The following is a 24145-nucleotide window of genomic DNA, read 5'->3' on the forward strand; positions in this document are numbered from 1 at the left end:
ATATCCAAAGCAATTAGTCCTAGGGATACAGTAGAACATTTCTTCCGTGTATAACTGAGTATTGTTAGGCTAACATTCCTGTCCATGTGCGGTATAAGTCATGTATGCAAATGGTATGGTTGACTTCATAAAATAGATATAATGTTTATTTTTTAGGATAATGACGCCAAACACACCAGTCGATCAACTTTGCAGTGGTTGAATGATAACAGAGTGAAGACCATGCCTGCACCGGCATCGAGTCCGGACCTGAATCCAATAGAGAATGTTTGGGCAACATTGAAGGATTATTTAAAGCGACAAGTGAAGCCCAGAACAAAGGCTAAACTTGTCCATGGAATTACAGAGTTTTGGACAAACCTAACAACGGAAGACTGTGCAAAATACATAGACCATATTCATAGAGTCTTACCACATGTTGTTCTAAATGACGGTGGGCCATCAGGATTTTAGTGAGGTGGATCATTCAAAAATCAAGGACTCCAACAAAATGCATATACAGTGTATCTATGACCAATGTTGTAGTGAATAGTTTACTGACATTTAGGTTAGCTTTAATATATCCTTGTAAATATTGAAACTTGTTATTTATACCAGAGTTTGTCTGTCAGGGAAGACTGTTTTGAGAATGATGAAACTTAAAGAATGATTAAACTATTTACTGAGATTTGATCTACATTTTGTTGGAATGAACGAACGCCAGACATAAACTAGCGTGTAAAAGATTAAAAAATTAACAAATATTCAGGTATTTTTTTGCTTTTGCAAAATACATGTAACACATTTATTTTTTCCAATTTTATGAATAAAAATAAACAAATAATTGATTAACAAATAATAATGCATGAAACACATGGCATATACTGTTCAAATGGCTTTGTGTCTAAACGATTATAGTAAATGTGTTACAAATTTGAATAAAAACATTTATAATTGAAAGCAAATATTTCTAATGCCTTTGTTTTCATTCAAATCAGATAACAAAGGGAGTTAATTGAGAATGGTAAATTAAAGCTGTTGCTAAAGCCCTTCTGAAAAAGTGTTCCGCTGTTGGAAATGCCCCCAGAACATGCCCTTGACCTAGTGACCTAAAAATCAGTAGGGGTCATAGGCCAGCCATGATCAATGTACCTATGAAGTTTCATGATCCTGGGCCTAAGCGTTCTTGAGTTATCATCCTGAAACCATTTGGTGGACGGACCGACCGACCAACATGTGCAACATTCAACATTCAGGGCTCAATATTTACCTAAAATTCGTTGTCTTTCTGTGCTGCAAGTTATTTCTTATTACATTGCTGAATGACAAACATAGAGACTTGACACACCTTTCATTGCACAATCAATTAAAGCCACACACCTTGAAATGCAATACTTGGAATAGTAAATTAAAGTATAAATAAGAAACATATTTTATCTATGCCAATTAGAATATATTTGGTGTTTACAAGATAGAAATCTGTCTCTTTTATGCTTTAAAACTTAAAAATAATCGCGTTTGTGGAAATGGACGTATACATCTAGAAATCTTTCTTTCGGTTTTAAATGCGTTACCGTTTAAAAAATAATACATTACTTGCTTACTAGGCTATAAATTAATTTTATCAATCTAAATTAGAATATGTGGTGGTAGAAATCCGTCTTTTTTGCGCTTAAACTTAAAAATAATCGCCTTTGTCGAAATGTATGCATATATAAAGAAATCCTACTTTCGGTTTAAAAAAACAACAAAACTTGCTAACTAGGCTAAAGATTTAATGACAATTTTGCAAACTTTCAAATTGCATCTTTATGTTTTGATTAATGTGTACTTCATTTCAAAGTGAGTGGCTTTAACATCTTAGTGTGAACTATCTGTCATTGTCAGTGGACAATTTAAACAAATGCTGCATTTAGTTCATAGTTTAGAATGCCTTTTCGAAAACCCCCAATGAAATATCTTTTTAGTAGAAGATAATTATGCCTCACAAGATACAGAAAAGTACAATTTCCAAAACATGTCGATTAACGTGATCGTTTCTTTTTACTATATATCATAAAAGACAAGTTATCTAAGCGTATTGCATATTTATTTCTCTGGTTTCGAATCTATCAATAACAAACAAATGAAGCATAATATCGCATGCACAACATAGACATAAGAGAACAAATGGAAAAAGGTTCATATGCATATGTATGTTATTTAGCATTGCACTAACATGCCACAAAGGTTTCAGTGTAATTTGACTAAACTTTGGTCTTGATCTAACTTTGGTCTAGATCTATAATAAATTAATAAAACAAACATAAAACCAGGATACAAGACAGACCATTATTTGATTGAAATAATCAATTACTATAATACAACACAAAGGACCTGGTTATTTTAAACTTAACAATCTTTTAAATGAAGAGTATCAAAATCAAATTAAAGCCCCATAAATACTCATCAATCAACAATTTCATAAAATAAAGTTAACCCATTATTAATCAGAGTTCCTAATAGCACTATCAAAAATTTCAACTCTACATGTTGTCTGGTAACATAAATGTTTGTAGATACAAAATGCTAGTTTTTTTTTAATTTCCCGCAAATGCATCTATTTACGACACACGAACACTAACATGGTACCATGTAAGTGTACCATATATATATATATATATATATTATAAAAAGTATAGATGAGAAAATAAATGACATGTTAGTAAGAGCAAGAGCTATACCCATTGAACATAATGGGAAAAATACCGAATACTTTGCAAATCTTGAAAAAAACACAATACCAAAGTAAAACCAACAGTTATCAATACATAACATAGAAGTAACATACATAAAGCCTATAATAAACATACAAAGACACTTTTACTTAAACCTTTATAGCAAGAAAATAGATAATGACCAAATACTCTAAAAAATTCACATTTCTTTAACTTAAATATAAAAAGACTCATAGAAAATGAAAAAACAAACGTGACGGATTGCTTCCAGAATACGAGTGTTTAAACACATTGAAAGAGTTAACAATAAAAATCCCGGTTCAAACAGTTTGTTTGCAGAATTTTACAAAATATTTTGGTGTGTTAGACTTATATGGAATGATGGAATGCTTATTTCGTTCACAGAACTGATAAACAAAACTATTGCACTGGTACAAATAACTTAACACATATTGTTTAAGAATAGTTAGATTCTCATTGAATCGCTCTTTTCATTATATTAACTGGTAATGAGTTCCCATAGTTTCTTCTTTACTTCTTTTTCTGATAGTTTCTTTTATTTTTTAATCCACTGTTGATAGCTGCGGCAATATACCTGACGCATTTTCCAACTCCAGGAAACGCCTGTTGTGCTCCATTTAGTATCAGCAATTTTCTCCTTGGCGACAATGCTTTTCGTGTACTTTTTCTATTAAATGAGCTATCAATCATTTCTTTATTTGAATCTTGAAACATTCCCGTCATGTTCTACCTACAACTCCACCTCCTGCAGACAAACCATCTCTACCTACAACTCCACCTCCTGCAGACAAACCATTTCTACCTACAACTCCACCTCCTGCAGAAAAACCATCTCTACCTACAACTCCACCTCCTGCAGACAAACCTTTTCTACCTTTTCTACCTACAACTCCCCTTCCTGTAGACAAATCATCTCTACCTACAACTCCACCTCCTGCAGAAAAACCATCTCTACCTACAACTCCCCTTCCTGTAGACAAACCATCTCTACCTACAACTCCACCTCTTGGAGAAAAACCATCTCTACCTACAACTCCACCTCCTGCAGACAAACCATCTCTACCTACAACTCCACCTCCTGCAGACAAACCATTTCTACCTACAACTCCACCTCCTGCAGACAAACCATTTCTACCTACAACTCAACCTCCTTCAGACAAACCATCTCTACCTACAACTCCACCTCCTGCAGACAAACTAATTCTACCTACAACTCCACCTCCTGCAGACAAAATATCTCTACCTACAACTCCACTTCCTGCACACAAACCAATTCTACCTACAACTCCACCTCCTGCAGACAAAATATCTCTACCTACAACTCCACCTCCTGCAGACAAACCAATTCTACCTACAACTCCACCTCCTGCAGACAAAATATCTCTACCTACAACTCCACTTTCTGCAGACAAACCATGTCTACCTACAACTGCACTTCCTGTAGACAAACCATTTCTACCTACAACTGCACCTTCTGCAGACAAAACATTTCTACCTACAACTGCACCTCTGCAGACAAACCATTTCTACCTACAACACCACATCCTACAGAAAAAACACCTGTACCTACAACAACACCTTCTATGGACATACCATCGCGACCTACAACACCACCTCCTACAGAAAAAACACCTGTACCTACAACACGTCCTTCTATGGACATACCATCTCGAACTACAACACCACCTTCTATGGACAAACCATCTCGACCTTCAACCGCACCTTCTACAGAAAATCTATCACGACCAGCTTACCCACCTTCTACAGACAAACTATAAAGATCTACAACCCCACCTGCTATGGACAAACCATCACGACTTGCAACCCCACCCGCTACAGACATACTATCACTACCTGCAAACCCACCTGCTAGAAGAGACAAACTATCACATCATGCAACCCAACCTTCTACAGAAAAACTACTATGACCTTCAACCCACCTGCCTCAGACACGCTTTCATAACCTACAATACTGCAAGCAATAGATGCATCTTGATTTGCTCTACAACTAGTTTCACACCCAGCTACAGTGAGTATTTCATTACTAACATCATTGCCACCAGACAAAGAAATACTGTAATGCCCAATAGACACATCATGACCAACAGCATCACTCACAGACACAACAGCAATATCATGTACGTCACATTAAGACACAGAACTGACAGATCCATTATTGACATCAAACACATCAGGACCAGTTACATCAACAATAGGAACAGCGTTAGAAAACTAACCTCACGGGACACCAATATATGTAACTGTGTCTCAACACTGCGTATTACACTCTCAAATGAGTCAAGTTTCTTTTTAAAAACATCCAGTTTTTTTACTCACACGATTGATGCAAACAAATCCTGCAATCTCTTCTGCTGTAAGAAAAGTCATTGCTGGCTCAGTCATCGTTGCTTTGTGGTCATGTTGGATATAAATATGACTTGCCAAAAGATCTTGTTGGTCCTGGCTCAAGTCAGCCACATGGACAGGAGCTCTTTTTGGTTTAGCTCCTGGGCCATTGTAGACGTCTGTTTGACACAGGACGTTCAACTGCCTCCAATTGGAGCCCTGAAATCAAACATGTATATCTTAAGCTTTGATTTACACTGTTTAACAACTTGCATTTTAATTAGTTAAAAAGATGCCCCTGACGGTCCTTGGCCAATAACCTTTATTTTAATTAAAATCTAACACTACTAGTATATTTTTTCATGATAATATGAACAGCAAAACCATAAGGAAGTGTGCCCTTATTATCCTTGCCAAAATATTTATTCTCCAGGCCTTGTACTTGAAATGTATATATAAAAGAAAAAACAAGTGGGCAGGGCTAATTTTGACAACAAAGACATAACATGTACAATCTTGGTTACAGTTCACCAGACAATGTTTCATGCACAATATTTATTCTCTAGCCCTTGTGGTTTATGACAATTTTTTACAGTCTGGTTGAGACCAACTTTAACAACATTGTGCATATTAATCTTGGAGTCCATATTCTTAGGAACATTCAACCTCGAACAAACAATATAAGACAAAACAAGGATAAATTATTGGTCAATAAGTAATGGTATGCAACATTTTGAGATTGATTTCTTTTTCCGAACAATTAGTATAAAACTAGACATACTGATAACAATAACTGTGTGCTCATGTTCACCAAAAGGTAAACATAAAGGTGAATATTAATCTTTAATATCTTATATATGATGCCACCCCCCCCCCCCCACACACACACACACTTTACCATATGCTTGCACTTACCAATAATATTGTCGCCTCTTTTAGAGTTGAGGCATCTTGTGGATGTGATGCCCTTTTTAGAGTTGACTTTGGAGTCGATGCACCTTTTGGTTTAGGGGTCACTTTCTTGGTTCTTGTGTTCGGGATTTTTTTATTCTATAAGAAACATTTAAACATATAAAATGAAAATGATTTATATCAAATTCCTTGAATATGATAATACACATTTAATTTGTAATTTTTTAAATTCAATTCAACAGCGCAGACAGAAAAATTTCAATGAATAAAACTGATCCCAACAAACAGTTAACCAACACAAAATGATATTAATCATTTATGTTAAATTGTATACAATACTTATTTTTAATTTCATGGCAGAAAATTACTCAATTTCAAACGATTAAGGGGGTATAACCCTTGAAATACCAAGTTGATCCTTACATAATTGTGCGTGCACAACATAGTATGATGATACATATTTATTTCTTGTTTCATGAAATTCCATGCAATAGAAACAGCTATGAACAGACAAATTTCATTGCATTTCAATAAAGGAGGCATAACTCTAAAGCAACCAAAGCTGACCAAACATAATTGGAGTGTGCACCACACATGAATCATACTTATTATATGTGTCATGCACTTCCAGGAGACGCAGCAAAAAATGTCAATACAAAAAGGACATAACTCTGGAGTAACCAAGGCTATTGAACAGAATTTACACTTGCATCTTCGCAGTTTAATAAATTAAACATTTCTTATAAGTTCCATGCAATAGTTAATTAGAAACAGCTCAAGACATAGAAAAAATAAAAAAAATAATTACTTTTAATCAATATACATAACTGGAGTTACCAGCTCGAACCCAATAATTGTACGCGTGCATCTCCGCAATATAGTTACTGAGAACAGACAGATGGCTGTTAAATGGATAATGGCAAAACAATATCCCTCCACATTTGGCGATAGGAAAAAAGGCCAGATATTTAGAGAAACAAACATGTACATACCTTTAGTTTTCTGTTTTGTTGTTTTGGAGATGACTTCTTGCATTTTCCAGAGTTTTTGGGAACAGCTGAGTCGGTAACAGTTACTGGGTCAAACAGAACAAATGGTTGAAGACTCTGAACAACCGAACATAATGTATAACGAAAGGCCATCATAGACAAGTTATGTCTCCCAGAATGAGCGGTTCACATATTTGACACACAAAAGTACATGTAGCATGACAATATTAAACTGACACTGACCAATATTCATGAAGAAATTTAAAATTTAATTTTACACACTATTTGATATGCACAGTTATAACTACACGGCTTTTCGATTAACCATTGTTTTGGCCCCAAAGCGACGTTAATTTGTTAGAATTGTTTGGTAAAAACCAATTATGTGGATGTCAAGATGATAACAAGCAAATGCAATGAATTGAAATCCACTGCCGAATGAAAATATCCTTCAGGTTGTATCAAGGGTACAACTCTAAACTGACCAAGACATCCATATTAATCTAATGTAAAAAACTGCAAATACGCATTTGCTTTGAACTTCCACTCAATGATATCTTTCAGCTTATGACGTTTCAGTAAATAAGTTGTGGTCATTCGAAAGTTTGGACAAGGACGCAGGAAACACATATGACAGGGGTATTTCTTATTGCTCCATCACCATTTTTGGTTAATGGTGATGCATAAAACATACACATAAATATCATTTTTCTGACCAAAAGCTGCATTGTAATACAAATGATAACATAATGTACCTGCTGGTCAAGAAATCCACTTGTTTCACCCCTGTCCCTCTTTTGGTCGATCATCTTGCTTCTTGATGTTGTTGACCACACTCGCTCCCATTGGTCTAGTTCATCCTTTGTGTCTGAAATAAAATGATTATTGTTTACGCCATGCTTTGAATGATGATTGGTGATTAATGTGATAATGTTAACAGTAATGAACATGAAAAACATGGATAAATTATCATTTATCTTCACATTTATGGTTTTATGAATCTATCAGCAAGGCTTAAGTTTGTTTATTGAAAATAGCCAACCCTTTCAGTTAATATTTTATACTTAGTTGATTTTTTTTCCCAATTCTTAAAGAAACCAATAATTTGTTTCCAAGACTTAATTCAAATTCTGTGAAAAACCACACAAAACAAACTAATACATTGTTAAAACTGAGTCCCACTCGCCTGTTTTTTTAATTTGCAAGTTTTGCAAATTTGCAAAATACATTTCCGCTAAACAGAACGATAACTACCATCAATTATAGAACATATTGAAGCATCAGAATAAATGCCTTAATGGAAGTATGCATCGCTATGTATAAATTGTGCAACTTCACTCCTGAATAAATGACAATTAAGCAGGGACTAAGGACCTACCTGCAAGATGTAAGATTTCACAAAGGTGGTTCCCAGCTGCTTTCAGATGAAATTGCTGCCCCACAGTCGCATCTTCTTTTAGTTGACGCCTTGGAATAACGGCCGTTGTTCCATCACAGTCAAAGAGGACTAAACCGTATGACATCCTGGAAGGAAAATAAGACTTATTCACAGTTTGTTTTTAAAGTTTATTTGTCGATTTAAACTGCAAAATGAATGCCCATTATCGAGGGGAATGACGGTCGTTTTAATACAATAATTTCCCAATTGTCTACATGTAAGTACTGTTGATTATTGTCAGTGAGCATCTAATAATGGGATACTCTTGCACATTTCATTCATAAATATTTCTACTGCTACTAAGTTTTTCTCACGCCAGCAAGTCAACTTTTTGTAATTATTACAACATTTTTTGCAGAATATTTTAAACAACAAGCTGTGTGTATTACGAACTCAAGTTCTTTTCTTGTATAAACAATTTCATATAATAAAATAGCACACTAGCCATTGATATGCTCCTTAAACCTGTTTTGAAGTTAATTCTATCTCTTAAAAATCAGATTCAGCAGATGGTTTCAAACGTGTATCCTCTATGGTCTTTAAATTACATTAAAGTATGTTTCTTTAATAATAGCTAGATAATGATAATTTGTTGATTGCATAGATTTGATAGATATTATTAGACATCACGCTTTTGTAATTGATGTGTACCTTTCACATATAAAAAAAGTTATATGCAAAATGTTTCATCAGTTTGGACCAATATAATAGTCAATGAGAATCTTTGTGACAACTTTATTACCACCTGCCATCCAATGTGGAAATTAACTGCAGGAAATTAAATATGAAACATGATTCTCTTTGTAATTGCAATTTCAACCTTAAACTAATATAAGAAATATTAAATATAAAGTGAGTAAAAATAAATCACTGGCCTTTAATAAGTTTTTTACCATATTCATGCAATATGGATGTCAAAATTAATTCTGTGTGAAATGTACCACTGTATTATCTCGATGTAATTTGAAGATTAATTTTACGTTTACAATATTGGTTTCAAAGAAGTTAGCCCATTTTACTCTGTGAATGTCAAATGAAAATAATAGTTGATGGAGGGTCAGTCTATAGACCAATATTAATATGTGTTATAATAAAGTCAAATATCATGTTTTACAGGAGTGCAAAAACTGAAAACTGTTCTTTATACAAACAAATAAGCCCTTAGTTTTAAATGAATCGAAAATAACATAAACACAAATACAAACTTGGAATTTCAAAAGGCGTAAGCCTTAATATCTTAGATATTTGCTATTAATAAGACAATTAAATGTTGTATGCAATTTTGCACCAGTTTTAAGTATTTTAAATCTATTGCAATAACTTAAATAATATCATAATACTTTTAAACATAGCTTTTCCGTAATATGTCAAATATCTAATGTCATTGATATCATCTTCATGAGCAAAACTTTCGTTCAATTTAACCGACGGACGGATCGACGTGTGCAAAACAAAATACCCCCTCTTCTTTGAAGCAGGGCATACATATAAATTTGATTTAATGATGTATTGCTTAAAATTTACAAGGAAGAAAAATGATTATGAACATTACTGGTTTTGCTACAATATAAGTTTTATTTCATACACATGTACATATTTTTTTTATTTAATACCAGCATAATCTTCAATCAATGACAAACAGGAACATTTTTTGTTTTATACACTTAACATGTCTTATTATAAATGCAGCCTTTTGAATTCCACCACCCATTTCAGCCTCTATTTCAGAAATTAATTCAGCAGTTATTATGCTTTTCAGTTTTAACATAAATAGCATGTTTAGTTTTAAATATAATAATTAAACTCAGTTTAATACATCAATAACTCAACATTAACACTTATGTGTGTGTGTGTGTTTGTAGCTGATAATGTTGTCCCCCAAAGTGTGAAATGAGAGTTGTTTCCGAGTAATGATAATTGGCATGGTGTGGTGAGGGTGAGGAGTTGATGGAACCCTGAACAGAATCCACTTCTCCTTTAAGTTGCCACAAAATACATGTACATCTAAGATCTATCAAGCAAATGAACATTTTCTCTTATGTTCTATTGGCATGGTGTAGAGGTACTCAAAATTTAGAAACCAAAATAAACTGTACAACCATTTTATGGAACAATTATAAGTAGCATATCTTAACATGTTTGAACATTATTGCTGCTAAATGATTTCATTTTGTTTTGTGAACTAATCCATATATTGTATAAATTGTATGTCCTCAAAAAGAGGGCAAACTTCTATATTCTTGCAGGACCCAACATAAAAAAACTTATGTTAACATCAATGTTTAACAAACAAATGGCAAGTATTCAGAATAAATAATATTTAATGATTTAAAATACCGACAGATATTTCAAAGGTTCAAAATGATGGTCAAATTAAAAAGCATTACAAATATCATGAAATCCATGTACATAATTTAATTTCATGCACAACATAGAGTAAAGATACTTCAATAAGAAACTTTTTAAATAGTGAAGAAACTCTATTGTTAAGAAAAGAACAGTTTGTGCTCTAGTTTGTATTGTGCTGGACATGCATAAAAGATTTCTATCCTGACCAAGAATATTTTTTCTGAAGCTCCTGTTGGACTAAATATCAACCCATTCCCAAATCAAAATATGATTTCCAATTAACTAAAATTTTCCCAATCTTCGAAATACAGTTGAAATTCAATGTAGTGTCAACAGCAATTATCTTCTTAAATACATTCTCTTTCTAACCCAGGGAGCTTCAAAACACAGATAACGCCTGATATTCATTTAAATTTTAATGGATTAAGTAAAATTAAAATATATAGAATAACCTAGATGAGTCTGCAATGATATACACCCACCGGTATACTAAAGCCCGAAAGAGGTATTTGGTTGTAAAATTTGTTCTGTGAAGACTGATGGAAGAAACTGTTTTATTTACTTTCAGAACTTCAAGCACACAAACCTAAGACATGCAGACGATGATGGTTTATTTAATCTGGTGCTTTTTAAATAATAAAAAAGCTTAAACACTATTATCATTCTAAATGTGCACATAATTCACAAAATACCATTTTTGCTTAATCGTTTTCCCAAATTGATGGATCTCATGACTTAATTTTGTTTAATTATTATTGGGTCAGGTACCTATTCCCAAAATACCTACAAAAAGGCCTGAGTATTATTCTACATCCAATTAGGTACATTCAGAAACTTTTTAGGCAAACTGAAAGTTTTAAAATAAATTGCATGTTGTAGCTATAGAATATAATAGACTTAATTCACATTGTCATCCAAAGCGATAATCACAACTCAATAATTGATCTGCAGGACAGGGTTCTGCTTTTGTAAATGAATTGATATTAATTGCTTGTACACCATTCTTAAGATGTTTCTTGATTCTAAATCGTTTGTAATAATGATTGATTGATTTTTATTCAGGTTTAAAACACATAATATACCAGTTATAATTCAAATTTACATAACAATTACTTTCTAAAAGTCTAACAATTATTACTAAAAGTATTTGTGAGATTGCTGCTGAACAAAACCTATGGTCTATAAACTATTATGGATTAAGATATGACAATAAAATGGAGCACAGAAGTGCAGCAACATAAAAGGTCTTAATAATGGGTAACAACTCAGACTAGTTTTAAAGGGGACAGATCAGCAACTACCTCACACTTAAAGTATGGTTAAATGTTACTCAATTGTATTTAGTATATTGCTTAAATATCACAGATAGTTTAATACCCCTGCGAAAAATTCAAGAACTGTTCTTGATTAAGTTCTTGAACATGTTCCAGAACAGTTCAAAGAACATTAAATGGCCATTCTTGAACTAGGATTTCCAGAACTAAGTTCAAGAACTTGTTCTAGAACAGAATTTATTCTGGAACGAGTTCTTGAACATGTTCCAGAACACATTCCAGAAAAGTTCAAGAACCAATTCCAGAACTTATAATTTTTGAACTTCGTTCAAGAACTTGTTCTAGAACAGAAATAAAAAAACCTCAGCGAGCTCAAATTTCTTAATCAATAATCAATTAGTTAGTTCTTGAATTTGTTTCAGACCAGTTCTGGAACATTTAATTGAACTTCTTTGGTTCATTTTTTTTAACTATAGCCCATATAAAAAACACTGCTTTTCTAGTGAAAACCTTAAATCACCTTTGACCCAAAATGGATGTGGCAGGTAGAATTCATATACATATGAATTTTGTCGGTTAGCATTTTCATTGAAGAGCAAATGTATTACAGTAAGTTAAAGACAGCAAGCAGGCTATTATTTTAATTTTAGATCCAAGTTAAAAATTATGACAGATGGACAGAATGACAAACCAAATCCAATGATTTTTCATATGTTGCTTTATTCAAAAGGCTTATAGGTCAAGTCAGACTGCTCCATTTTTCTCCCTTCTAAGAACTTTCTGTAAGTTTTCAAATTTTTTTTGGAAAGTTGGCTTATCATATGAAGTGTATTTTAATACTAATATTTCCAGTTCCTTAAATTTGGTGTGATCTAACTGGGGTTTCACATTGTCCATACATTTGATAGTTCGCTTCCCTGTACGGGTGCAAGACACCAATTCTTCCTGGGTGAACTTATATAGGCATAAATTTTTGAATTTGTTCTGATCCCCAATAGCCTTGCCTACAATGGCTTCAACATCTTGTTCACAGATTGCCTGGCACGGCTTAGTTTCAAGTATGGAATCAGCCTCCTTTTTTGACACACTTTCCTGTCCCTCTTTCTGCTTTGCCAACTGCCCCGTCCTGTCCGCTTTTTCCACCACTTGTTCTGTCTTAGAGTTAGATGCTTTATCTTTCTCCAACTCTGAGACCCTATCCTCGAGTTTCCTTAATTTTCTTCGAAGGCTACGAACATCTTCCTCCAGTCGTTTTATTTTATTTCTGAAAACATAAATTATTATCTGCAACAAGGGCTGTTTGTAAAACATGCATGCCCCCCATATGGGCTCTTCGTTGTAGTGGCAGCCATTGTGTGAATATGTTTTTTGTCACTGTGACCTTGACCTTTGACCTAGTGACCTGAAAATCAATAGGGGATCAATGTACCTATGAAGTTTCATGATCCTAGCCATAAGCGTTCTTGAGTTATCATCCGGAAACCATTTTACTATTTCGGGTCACCCTAACCTTGACCTTTGACCTAGTGACCTGAAAATCAATAGGGGTCATCTGCCAGCCATTATCAATCTACCTACGAAGTTTCATGACCCTAGGCCTAAGCATTCTTGAGTTATCATCCGGAAACCATTTTACTATTTCCGGTCACTGTGACCTTGACCTTTGACCTAGTGACCTGAAAATTAATAGGGATTATCTGTGAGTCATGATAAATCTACCTATCAAGTTTCATGATCCTAGGCCTAAGCGTTCTTGAGTTATCATCCGGAAACCATTTTACTATTTCAGATCACTGTGACCTTGACCTTTGACCTAGTGACCTGAAAATCAATAGGGGTCATCTGCGAGTCATGATCATCTACCTATCAAGTTTCATGATCCTAGGCCTAAGCGGTCTTGAGTTGTCATCCAGAAACCATTTTAATATTTCGGGTCACCGTTACCTTGACCCTTGACCTCAAAATCAATAGGGGTCACCTGCGAGTCATGATCAATGTACCTATGAAGTTTCATGATCCTATCCCCAAGCGTTTTTGAGTTATCATCCGGAAACCACCTGGTGGACGGACCGACTGACATGTGCAAAGCAATATACCCCCTCTTCTTCGAAGGGGGGCATAACAAGTTTGGTTTTAATGATTTTATTCCTTACTTACTCAATAATGTAAGTTGCGTATGTGTTTGGTCAAAATCAGTACAAGTGCTGTCAATAAGGCTCGGTGGGTCATTGTCGGCTCGGGTACTACTTACATGTCCACTGAGTACTCTTAAGTATACTTACATGTACCCCGGGTATGGTAAATATACTTAAACGTACCCGGGAAATGTAATGCTGAATAGGTTGTTGTTGGCTATTTTGTTGAATTAATAATATTCACATTTATGTCCATTTTCTGTGAAATGACCTCTATATTATCGAAACTCGCACTCAAAAAGCATCTTGATGCAGTTTTTTTTTAAAGAGAAGTTTTAGATAATCGGTAGCGCGTTTTACGAAAAAGGATTTTGGGCGGGAATACAGCTCGGGCACAGTCTATTATCGACCGGGTACGATTAAGTATATTTACCGTACCAGGGGTACATGCAAGTATACTTAAGAGTATCTGGAGTACATGAAAGTAGTATCCGAGCCGACAATTACCAATCGAGCGTCAATAAGACATTTTTCCCAGCTTTTTTTTACAGACGGACGATGTTGAAGTGATCCCAGAAGGTTGCAACTACCTTGTAAAAGGAGACATAAAAAGAAAAAACATGATTAAGTTTCTTTACATATCTTTAAAAGAAATGTTTTTGCTGCTGAATAAATGGATTTAGATCACAGGGGTGACATAATGTGTGGGTTTCTAACCAGAACACTCAATATACTTGGTAGAAACTGGCAACTACTTGACTTGAAACAAAGAGTCAGAACTGGTGCAGCTGATTTTGCTTAAACATTTAAGCCTGAGAGAAGCTTTCAAACCAGACATATATATTGTGATGAAATAAAACCGTACCCAGATGCATCTTTTCTGTTTGAACCAACCCTACTGATTAAATACTGGCTGCTTCCTGGAGTCTCTGTACAGATAAAGCAAACAAAGTTTGTGCAAGAAGTATTTTTAAGGCTTGATAAAACACATTACCAGCAGTGAATTTATACTCTCCCCCCTCCTTGACAAATAATGGTTATTTCTAACTACAGTAACTGTACAGAAAATACTGCACTTCAGGGTTCGACACTAAGGCACGTCCGACAGACATTGTCTTGTAAGATCGGTGGTTTGGCTAGTAAAACTGCGGGCTAGCTTGTCCGACTGGTAGTACATAAATTAAAAATCTATACTGATTCATATAACTATAAATAACTGCTGTGAAAACCTTTACTTTTAATGTGTAAAATTACTCTTGTATCCTTTATTTACATTAAAACAAAACTTAGTATATTTAAATAAACGCGGAGCGTTCACATGATTCATCGCTATTTTTAGACGCAAAGCAGAGCTTCCTGCAGAAATTGCTTGTTTCACTTGGTCAAGTTGTCATGAATATTAATAATTTTCTGCAGTGTCATAAAACTGTAGAGCATGATTTTATGACTTCTATCGAAAATCGGTATTCACAATGTAAACATTTTTGCGTAGCAGACAAGATAATGTAATTTAAAATGTCGAACCCTGCACTTAAATAAATCATGGTATATATATTGACATAGCAAAAAAATAAAACATCGAATAGGAAAGAAAACTTCACCAAATTTTGGCTTGATAGCATAAAATGTATCAAGCAAGTCCACAGTAAATCAGCCAATGTTCACAGCTAAGCTATAACAATTAATGTTATATATTATGATATTAGCTAAGATACTTTTTGAGATAAGCTTCACACTAACTTTTTAGACAGACATATGGGTAAAGGTGAATCTAAAAGTCTGACCCCCCATCAATTTTTGGGGGCACAAATATGCCAATATATTTTTAGATTACCTTCAAGCTTCAAAACTTTCCTTGCTGAGTGAGGCACGATTGGTGAACCCTCTGACCTTTCCCAATGCCTTTTCTTAGGAGTCACTGCAAAGAAGAGAACAAACATGATCAAATGTTTACAATATACAAAGCATGTGCAGCCTTCGAGTTAGCCTATAAGCCCGAGTCGATTCTTGGGCCGGTCGGTCGATCCTAAATGCTTATAAATAGCCCGACTGGTCGATTTAATATTTGAGCGTAAAATTGTAAACAAACTGAAAAACTGTAACTACTATTATATCAATTACCTGATACATACGCGTTTTTAAGTCACAATTTAATTCGCTATAATTATCGGGTAAATGCCTAAAATGACGTAAGTTTTAAAGAATTGCATGAACACATGCGACCACCATACCGATATTTTTTAAACATGATAATAATTGAATATGCATTAAAATAAAACCAAACATTGGTAAAACGGATTAACCCTTTGCATGCTGGGTAATTTGTTGTCTGCTAAAATGTTGTCTGCTGAATGTCTAAAATTAGCATTTTATTTAAAAAAAAATCAAAGGATACTATCAGAATAGCAAACAGTTTGAATCCTGATGAGACGCCACGTTCTGTGGCGTCTCATCTGGATCCAAACTGTTTGCAAAAGCCTTCGAAATTCCGTTCCAGCGCTTATAGGGTTAATGGAATCATTTAATGAGAACATGTGTGATAATAAAGTTACAACAAACAGCATAATTATCTGGTGCATTTTGTATATTAAAAAACATTTCAAAAGGAAACAGAATACCCTTTATTACTGTAATCACATGCATCTGTTTTTACTAATGGAAGTAGATTTTCTGATTGTTAATAACTATTTTGGTGTTCATGGCCAAAAAAGTCAACAAATTTATATTGACCTCTTCAGGCTATTGAACATGTCTTCTGGCTATTCAAAATTCCATCTGATTAGCCCGATGGGCTATTGGGCTAAAATATTTAGTGTGAAGACTGCATGTGTTTTAAAATTCATTAAAAATTAAATTGTATCAGTTTGAAATGCTTAAATTTGTATATGTTTGACATAAGATTGTCATGTACATTTGAATTTAGGTTTCATGATGTTAAACATACTTGGAATGATAACTGTAATAAAATATGAATAATTTACCATCAGATGTCACAGATTTCCGTGGGGAGCGCCTCAGAGGCACTTCAGATTTGTCTGTATTGCCTTCCAGCGATTGTTTTCCTTCTTCATAAAGATCAGTCTGTACTAAAAAAATCTTATTTATTTTAACATGGTTATCTCACATTTTCTTTGTTTTAACCCTTTCAGTGCGGGAACCGAATTTTGAAGGCCTTTGCAAACAGTTTGGATCCAGATGAGACGCCACAGAACGTGGCGTCTCATCAGGATCCAAGCTGTTTGCTATTCTTGTAGTATTCTTTGAAAAAAAACGATGAAAATGCTAATTTTAGAAATTCAGCAGACGACATTTTAGCAGACGACAAATTTCCCAGCATGCAATGGGTTAGGGAAACTTAGCGCAGCTAATTTAAACTGTTGTCAATACAGTTTAAATAATCATCAGTCAAACTCAAATTGTTCAATCAACACAAATACACTTTGTAAACCATATCCAGCAATATCTGGCTATAAGCTTACTTATCTCTTCAAGTTCACAAAATTTGTCCGTGGGATCTGCAGTTAATGGCAGGATTTCACTCTTTAACCATTCTGTCATTTCCTTTTTGCATGAAATGTGATCAAAAAAATGTGGGTCGGTAGGTAGGCTTTTTTCCTTATTTTCACAATACTTAATTGAATATTTAACTCAATGAGAACGTTATTTTCAGGTATCAGCAGTGTGAAAGGCATAACTTTCAGATATAGTTCTTAACAAGAAGATGTTTGATCCAGATTGTCTTTATCTGTAAATTACTGTACAAATAACTATTCTTTGAAAACTAAAGACTGCATTTTGAATAAAGCATTTATTGACTAGAATGAATGTAAATAAAACAAAACATTTACAAAACTAACAGTTCTGAACGATTCAGACGCTTACCGCAGTTGCGTAAATTTTGGACATAAAATTCGGATGCGGATTTTGTAACAAAAATACTTTTGTCTTTATCTGTAAATTACTGTACAAATAAATATTCTTTGAAAACCAAAGACTGCATTTGGAATAAAGCATTTATTTACTAGAATAAATGTAATTGAAACAAAACATTAAGTAACAAAAATAACAGTTATGAACGATTTAGACGCTTTCCGCAGTTGCGTAAATTTCGGACATAAAATTCGGATGCGGATTTGTAACAGAAGAAACTTTTGAGTCGGCGATTTAAAAACAGGGTCGGTCGGGTAACCGGAAACAAGACTTCTTTTTTTAAGCCAAATTAACTTACCTCCAACGTTCAATATGCGGAATTTCCAAAGGCCTGGAAACCCAAAGAAAACAGATAGCCCACACATTCCAGGTTTGTACTCTTCTTTTGGCAGTTTTGGCTCAGTAACATACATCAAGTTGTGTACAGATAGCCTGTTTCCGTCAGTTAACCATCTCATCACCGCAAACTTCTTGTTTTCTTTCAACTTGTTCGCCATTTTTTCGTACTTTCTTTGTGGTTGCAGACGACAATTGTTTCTTTGCGCCAAAATAACGATTCAGCATCAGCAAATTTCATTGGGCGGATAATATCGAACAGCCAATCATGCGAGGTCTTGTTTCGCTGTGACATTAAGTAAATAACCTAAACGCTGACTGGTTTTGTGTGGGAATCGATTGACCAATAGAATGGCCGTTTACGTAAATGCTTTGGCAGATATTTAAATATGGCTGCCAAACAGGAAAACTTCCAGAAAGTTATTGATGGCGAAAATTTAAAATACAAGTGTTCATTGTGCTCACGCCAGTTAAGCTCGAAACAGAATATATTGCATCATTTGCACAAAACACACGGTCTGTGTAAGCTATTATTATTTTTTTCCTCTATTGAAAGTAAAACTTGATAGGATTTTTGGTTTCTGGTCAACTCGTTCCCTAACTCGTCATCGATTTGGTCAAAGGTACTTGAAACAATTTTTTGGTCCTTATATATATAATAAGAGTAAAGGCACCCAACGATGATTTCACAGGTGTATTGAATAACACAATGCAACAGCATAATAGATCAAACAATGCACACATATGTTGTTGTGGTTGCCAGCAGGAAGCGTCCATCTATGATAAAATAACTTTTATTTGATGAAAATCGTCCAAGTATGTCCAAAACAGCCAAAAGTTTCACAAATAGCACCCCAAAATCAAAGTGTGTAATTCCTGACGTCCAGCTGTCAGTAATGAATGAAGGCGATTTTCGGTCGATTGTTCACAATTAAACAAGAACTTTGCTATATCTTGATCATGTACTCATAATTTTCGTGTGCTTTTGTCGGGAAATATACATGATGACTGTATATTGGAAGCATTTGTACACGTCATGTTAACATTAAAAATCGTAGTGTGTTTCGGATTACTATTTATTATTCTCATTTGGAAATTTTACGGAAAATTTATTCTTGTGTTATATGTGTTATGATTTAAATATTAATTTGTCAAAACGCTTAACATGTCGTATATTCATTCATATTGTAGACGTACCTGTGAATTAAAAAACATAATTTTTATAGAATCTACGTATTAATTTTGATATCTTTATTCTTATAGGCCACAGTATTTAAACAATTTTTAATAACAATGTTTTTATTTTTTGGCATGTCCAGTAGCAGTAGCGTTGCGCGGTGGTCACTGATAAGAACGGAAATTGTCTGCATTTACCGACTAGGCTAAAGTAATACACGCTGCGTGAATTAGCGAACGCGGCGTAACGCCGAGCGTTTTATCAAGTTCACCTCGCTCTCCAACGCGGGGTGAACACTCGCTAGCAGAAAAAAAAACCGCGGGGGGAGTGCGTTTTTTTGGGAAAACGCGTGGAGTGTACTGTACAATGATAAATATTTTGATGAAATGAAAGCAGTATTTTAGCCTAATACTATCAATGAAAACTAAATATTTTGCCTGCCCTTGGGTATATTATTCAGCAAATTAAAATTCCAACATTCTCTGCTTGGAATCTTTGAACTTACATACACATTATATTTACAGCCCCTGTAAAACGGCAGAAGAAATTGTATCTAGATAATAAAGATTTGGATATTCCTCAACGTACATTACGAAGATGGAAAAGACAGAAAATCCAGACAGCAATCCACAGTAACGAACAAGATCTGCTTCTGCTCAAAGCAAATATAAATTTTGAAAGTCAAGGTAAGGAAATTAAATTGTAAAATTTTTACTTTATGTTTTATTGGGCTCTTCATTCTTTGTTGTTTTTTTTGGGGCTCTTCAGTCGTTTTACGTCACTTGTCATGCTGCGGTGGTAAGCTTTTGTTATCATCTGACCATCCAGAGATAAGTACTTTTACTAACCTGTCCTTATAAACGGATTGGGCCATTTATTGCCAATTTTAATAGGAATATTTATTTGATTAAGCATTACCAAAGTTGTTAAAAGAATTTTGATCTATATGAAGTCCAGTGGATATCTTGGTATGCTAATTTGTTGAAAAAGATGACAACTTAGAGTCTTCCTTCTAAGTAACATAGATAAATATAAACTAAACATTAAACACTTCTAAAAGTTTTGTTATTTTAGGTTTGATTTGGATCCCTGAAATTCTTCTTGTTTATCATAGTGTCAAATTCTTTTACTGAATATTTCTAATTTTAGGTGTGGAAACACAAAAGTGTGATTCAGAAGCTTCTTCCCAGGAGTGTAATGTAGAAACTTCCTCCCAGGAGCGTGATGTAGAAACTTCTTCTCAGGTGTCTAATGTTGAAACTTTTTCTCAGGTTTCTGATGTAGAAACTTCTGTAGCAAGATCTGACAGAGATACTGATATTGACATTGACAGTGTCGTTAGTGATACAGATAGCGATTTACTATTCAGTAATAGTAGTGGGTGCTTATCCGAATTGTCAGATGCTGGATCTAATTCTTCAAATTCAGAATATATGTCAGATTTCTTCCATACAGATGAAGAAATATCAGATATAAATACTGTTTCAGCTTCCAACTCTGACAGCGATTTATCTTCTGATACAGAGTCGCAATATTCATCATTCTCCGACACTGCTAATGTTCTTTCAAAACATCAGAATGACATGTTGTCAAATGAACTAGAGGCATTAACAATAGTGTCTTGTTTTCGTCGTCACAACCTGACCACCAGTGCTTGCAAGGACATAATGAACACAGTGAAATCAGTTTGTAATGATTCAAAGAATGCTCACATGCTCAACTACGATTACTTAATGACCTTTTTTGACTCAAACCCACTGAATGAAGTTCATTATAGTGAAGTATGCTGTGCCGTGTTTCCAAAGGACCTAGATATATTTCAATGCTGCACTATAAACTGCGAGGGTTTGCGTTACAAAGGCCCAAGATCGAAACAGAACAACAAGGATAGACAGGCTAGAAAATGCTTTATCATTGCTGACATGAAAAATCAGCTTAGAGATCTTCTTCAGTCACCAGGTAAATTTTAGCTGGATTTTGTCAGTCACCATGGATTGTTAAATCATGACAAGTTTAGCTATTGTGATCGCCGTGTCCATCATCTGTCATGAATAACACTTTTGAAATGACATCTCATGAAACCCTGGTTCACTTAAAAAAAATCAATGCAAATGTTTCTTTGGTGACTATCTAATAACAATTACTAAAACCGCTCTGCTCCACTGATTAATATGGCTGCCAGAGTTAAAACTGAAAGACAACATCTCCAATTATGTTCCACTAGTCCCATTTGTCATCATTTCACATGAATGTTCATTTGGTGGCCCTCTACCAAAGCAGCTCAGATCATTCCATTAGACAAAATGGTAACCATAAATGTAGCTAAAAGTAAAAAAAGGTTTCAGCAACATCTGTCTAACCACTAGTTCAATTTGAAATAATTACTTAAATTTGTCTGCACAAGATGGCTGCCAGAGCCAAAAATAAAAACTTTTTTACAAAATGTCGTAAACACAAGTTAGTCTGATTTAGAAATGATTTCTCATGAATGTCCCTGCACACACACAAAAAATTGCTCAAATTGTTATGCTCAACTGAACAGAGTCAAACTGGCCCTGCCCTGGGGATTATCAGTTTGATACATAGATACAACATTGAAAATCTTCTTAAGAACCATAGGACCTAGAGCTTTTATATTTTGTACAAAGCATCGGCTGAGTTCGACCAAGTTTGTTCAAATCATGACCCCCAGACAGGCCTGTGATTTCAGGGCTGGTCCTAATTTTATAGAAATATGTAGTAGAAACACATTGAAAATCTTTTTCAGTACCATATGACCAAGAGCTTAGATATTTTGTAAGTAGTATTGCATAACAAACAAATCTCAGAAACCATTATTACATATTGAGCTAAGATGTTTGACTTGTAAATCATCAAGCAGTATTGATCTTTGCATTGATCATGAGTCTTGACCTTTTAACCTATTTCTCAGGTGAACGACACAGGGCCCTCTTGTTGCAAATTACTGGTCTTGTTGACACATAAAAATTGTCTATTAATTAAAAACTGTCTTACTTAAAAGTAACTTTATATTTCAGGTGTTATGGATGATATCAGATCACAGAAAGCTGCAGCACGTTCTCAAATGGACCAGGATACTGTAACAGATATCATTGATGGTAAAGCTTATAGGAAAATGCTGACTGGTGATGGATTTCTGAATAATGCAGATTACAATTTAACTGCTATAATCAATACAGATGGCGTCAATCTGTACTCCTCTTCAAAGGTTGAACTGTGGCCAGTCTTCCTGGTAATAAATGAACTCAGTCCAAAGGTCAAATTTTCTCGAAACAAAGTTCTGTTGGTTGGACTCTGGCAAGGAAAAGGCAAACCCCCATTTAGACCATATATAGAAAGTATAGCACCTCACCTAAATGAACTGTATATGGAAGGGATTGACCTAGTTTTGAATGGTGATAAAATAAATGTAAAAGTCAAAACTGTGTGTGGTGTGTTTGACTTGCCAGCAAAAGCAGGCATTCTGAATATGGCCTACTATAATGGAGAAAATGCATGCATTTCATGTGAAGAACCTGGCCTAAGAGTAAAACAAGGAAAAGGATCTGCTAGGTCTTATCCTTACAGAAATGGTCTCTATACATTCAGAAAGCATGAAAATGTTCTGAATTGTATGCATTTAGCCACTGACAAACAAAGGATAAAGGGCTTTAAAGGTGTATCTGGACTAAACTCTATTGAATCTTTTGATCTTGTAGATGGTATAGTTCCAGACTACATGCACGGAGTTCTGCTTGGAATCACAAATGTACTTATGTCTAAGTGGTTCTCACCAACAGAAAGCAACAAGGCCTACTTTGTTGGAAAACATCTGAAAAAAATTTCCTCCCGTCTACAGAATATACAGCCTCCAACAAGCATTGAAAGACTACCGCGCGACTTAGAAAAGAATTACAAAAATGTGAAGGCTACTGAATTACAGGCATGGTTACTTTTCTATGCAGTGCCATGTTTAGTTGGAATTTTGCCTGAGGTTTATCTAGCCCACTTCTCATGTCTTTCTGAGGCAGTGTACATTCTCCTTGGAGATCATATAATGCCATCAAGCTTACAGAGAGCAGAACGCCTATTGGACCAGTTTTACTCATCATTTTCAAAATTGTATGGGGAAGGATGCTGTGGACTAAATGTCCACAACACATGTGTTCATTTAGTTAGTTATGTGAAACTGTGGGGCCCACTCTGGGCCTGGAGTTGTTTTGGCTTTGAAGACAATAATGCTATGCTTTTGCAGGCTGTACATGGAACAGGTGTAGTTACAAAACAAATAATGTGGTACAAACAAGTAGAAGCTACACTACGCAGAAAATCTCTTCATGAAGTTAAACAAAAAATCTGGAAAAAAACATACAAAGCGGAAAACTGTGATGTTTCTGGGAAAATGACAGCAATTGGAAATGATGGAACTGAGAATTTACTTGTAAAACTGGGTGTTGATAGTGATAGGAATGTGAAATTAATTTCAAGGATAAGTATCAATGGGCGTAATTTCTGTTCATTGAATTACACACGAATGAAGAA

The 24145-nt window shown here is 34.6% G+C and overlaps 2 protein-coding genes across 2 annotated transcripts; both read right to left on the reverse strand.

Annotated features, from left to right (window-relative positions):
- Positions 1–890: 890 nt before the first annotated feature.
- LOC127870310 (uncharacterized) lies at positions 891–8487 on the reverse strand. The gene is made up of 5 exons (XM_052412945.1): positions 8343–8487; positions 7720–7832; positions 6968–7081; positions 5979–6113; positions 891–5282 (listed from the first exon to the last, which is right to left on the reverse strand). The coding sequence occupies exons 1-5, from the start codon at positions 8485–8487 to the stop codon at positions 5028–5030; spliced, it is 762 nt and encodes a 253-aa protein (XP_052268905.1). The 3' UTR covers positions 891–5027.
- A 4282-nt stretch (positions 8488–12769) lies between these two features.
- LOC127869809 (uncharacterized) lies at positions 12770–16121 on the reverse strand. The gene is made up of 3 exons (XM_052412468.1): positions 15995–16121; positions 15026–15089; positions 12770–13289 (listed from the first exon to the last, which is right to left on the reverse strand). Exons 1-3 carry the CDS (start codon positions 16098–16100, stop codon positions 12770–12772), a joined length of 690 nt encoding a protein of 229 aa, XP_052268428.1. The 5' UTR covers positions 16101–16121.
- Positions 16122–24145: the final 8024 nt, after the last annotated feature.

The sequence above is a fragment of the Dreissena polymorpha genome, chromosome 2 (assembly GCF_020536995.1).
Source record: "Dreissena polymorpha isolate Duluth1 chromosome 2, UMN_Dpol_1.0, whole genome shotgun sequence".
NCBI lineage: Eukaryota > Metazoa > Mollusca > Bivalvia > Myida > Dreissenidae > Dreissena > Dreissena polymorpha.

Excerpts from the sequence above, each read along its gene's own strand:
- LOC127870310 (XM_052412945.1), bottom strand. The coding sequence starts at position 8,487 with ATGTCATACGGTTTAGTCCTCTTTGACTGTGATGGAACAACGGCCGTT. Across the intron at positions 7,833-8,342 it reads TGAAATCTTACATCTTGCAG|ACACAAAGGATGAACTAGAC; the intron begins GTAGGTCCTTAG and ends ATTTTATTTCAG. Across the intron at positions 7,082-7,719 it reads GTGGATTTCTTGACCAGCAG|AGTCTTCAACCATTTGTTCT; the intron begins GTACATTATGTT and ends TCGGTTGTTCAG.
- LOC127869809 (XM_052412468.1), bottom strand. The coding sequence starts at position 16,100 with ATGTTTGTTCTCTTCTTTGCAGTGACTCCTAAGAAAAGGCATTGGGAA. Across the intron at positions 15,090-15,994 it reads GAAAGTTTTGAAGCTTGAAG|AGACTCCAGGAAGCAGCCAG; the intron begins GTAATCTAAAAA and ends TTATCTGTACAG. Across the intron at positions 13,290-15,025 it reads AACAGAAAAGATGCATCTGG|AAATAAAATAAAACGACTGG; the intron begins GTACGGTTTTAT and ends TTATGTTTTCAG.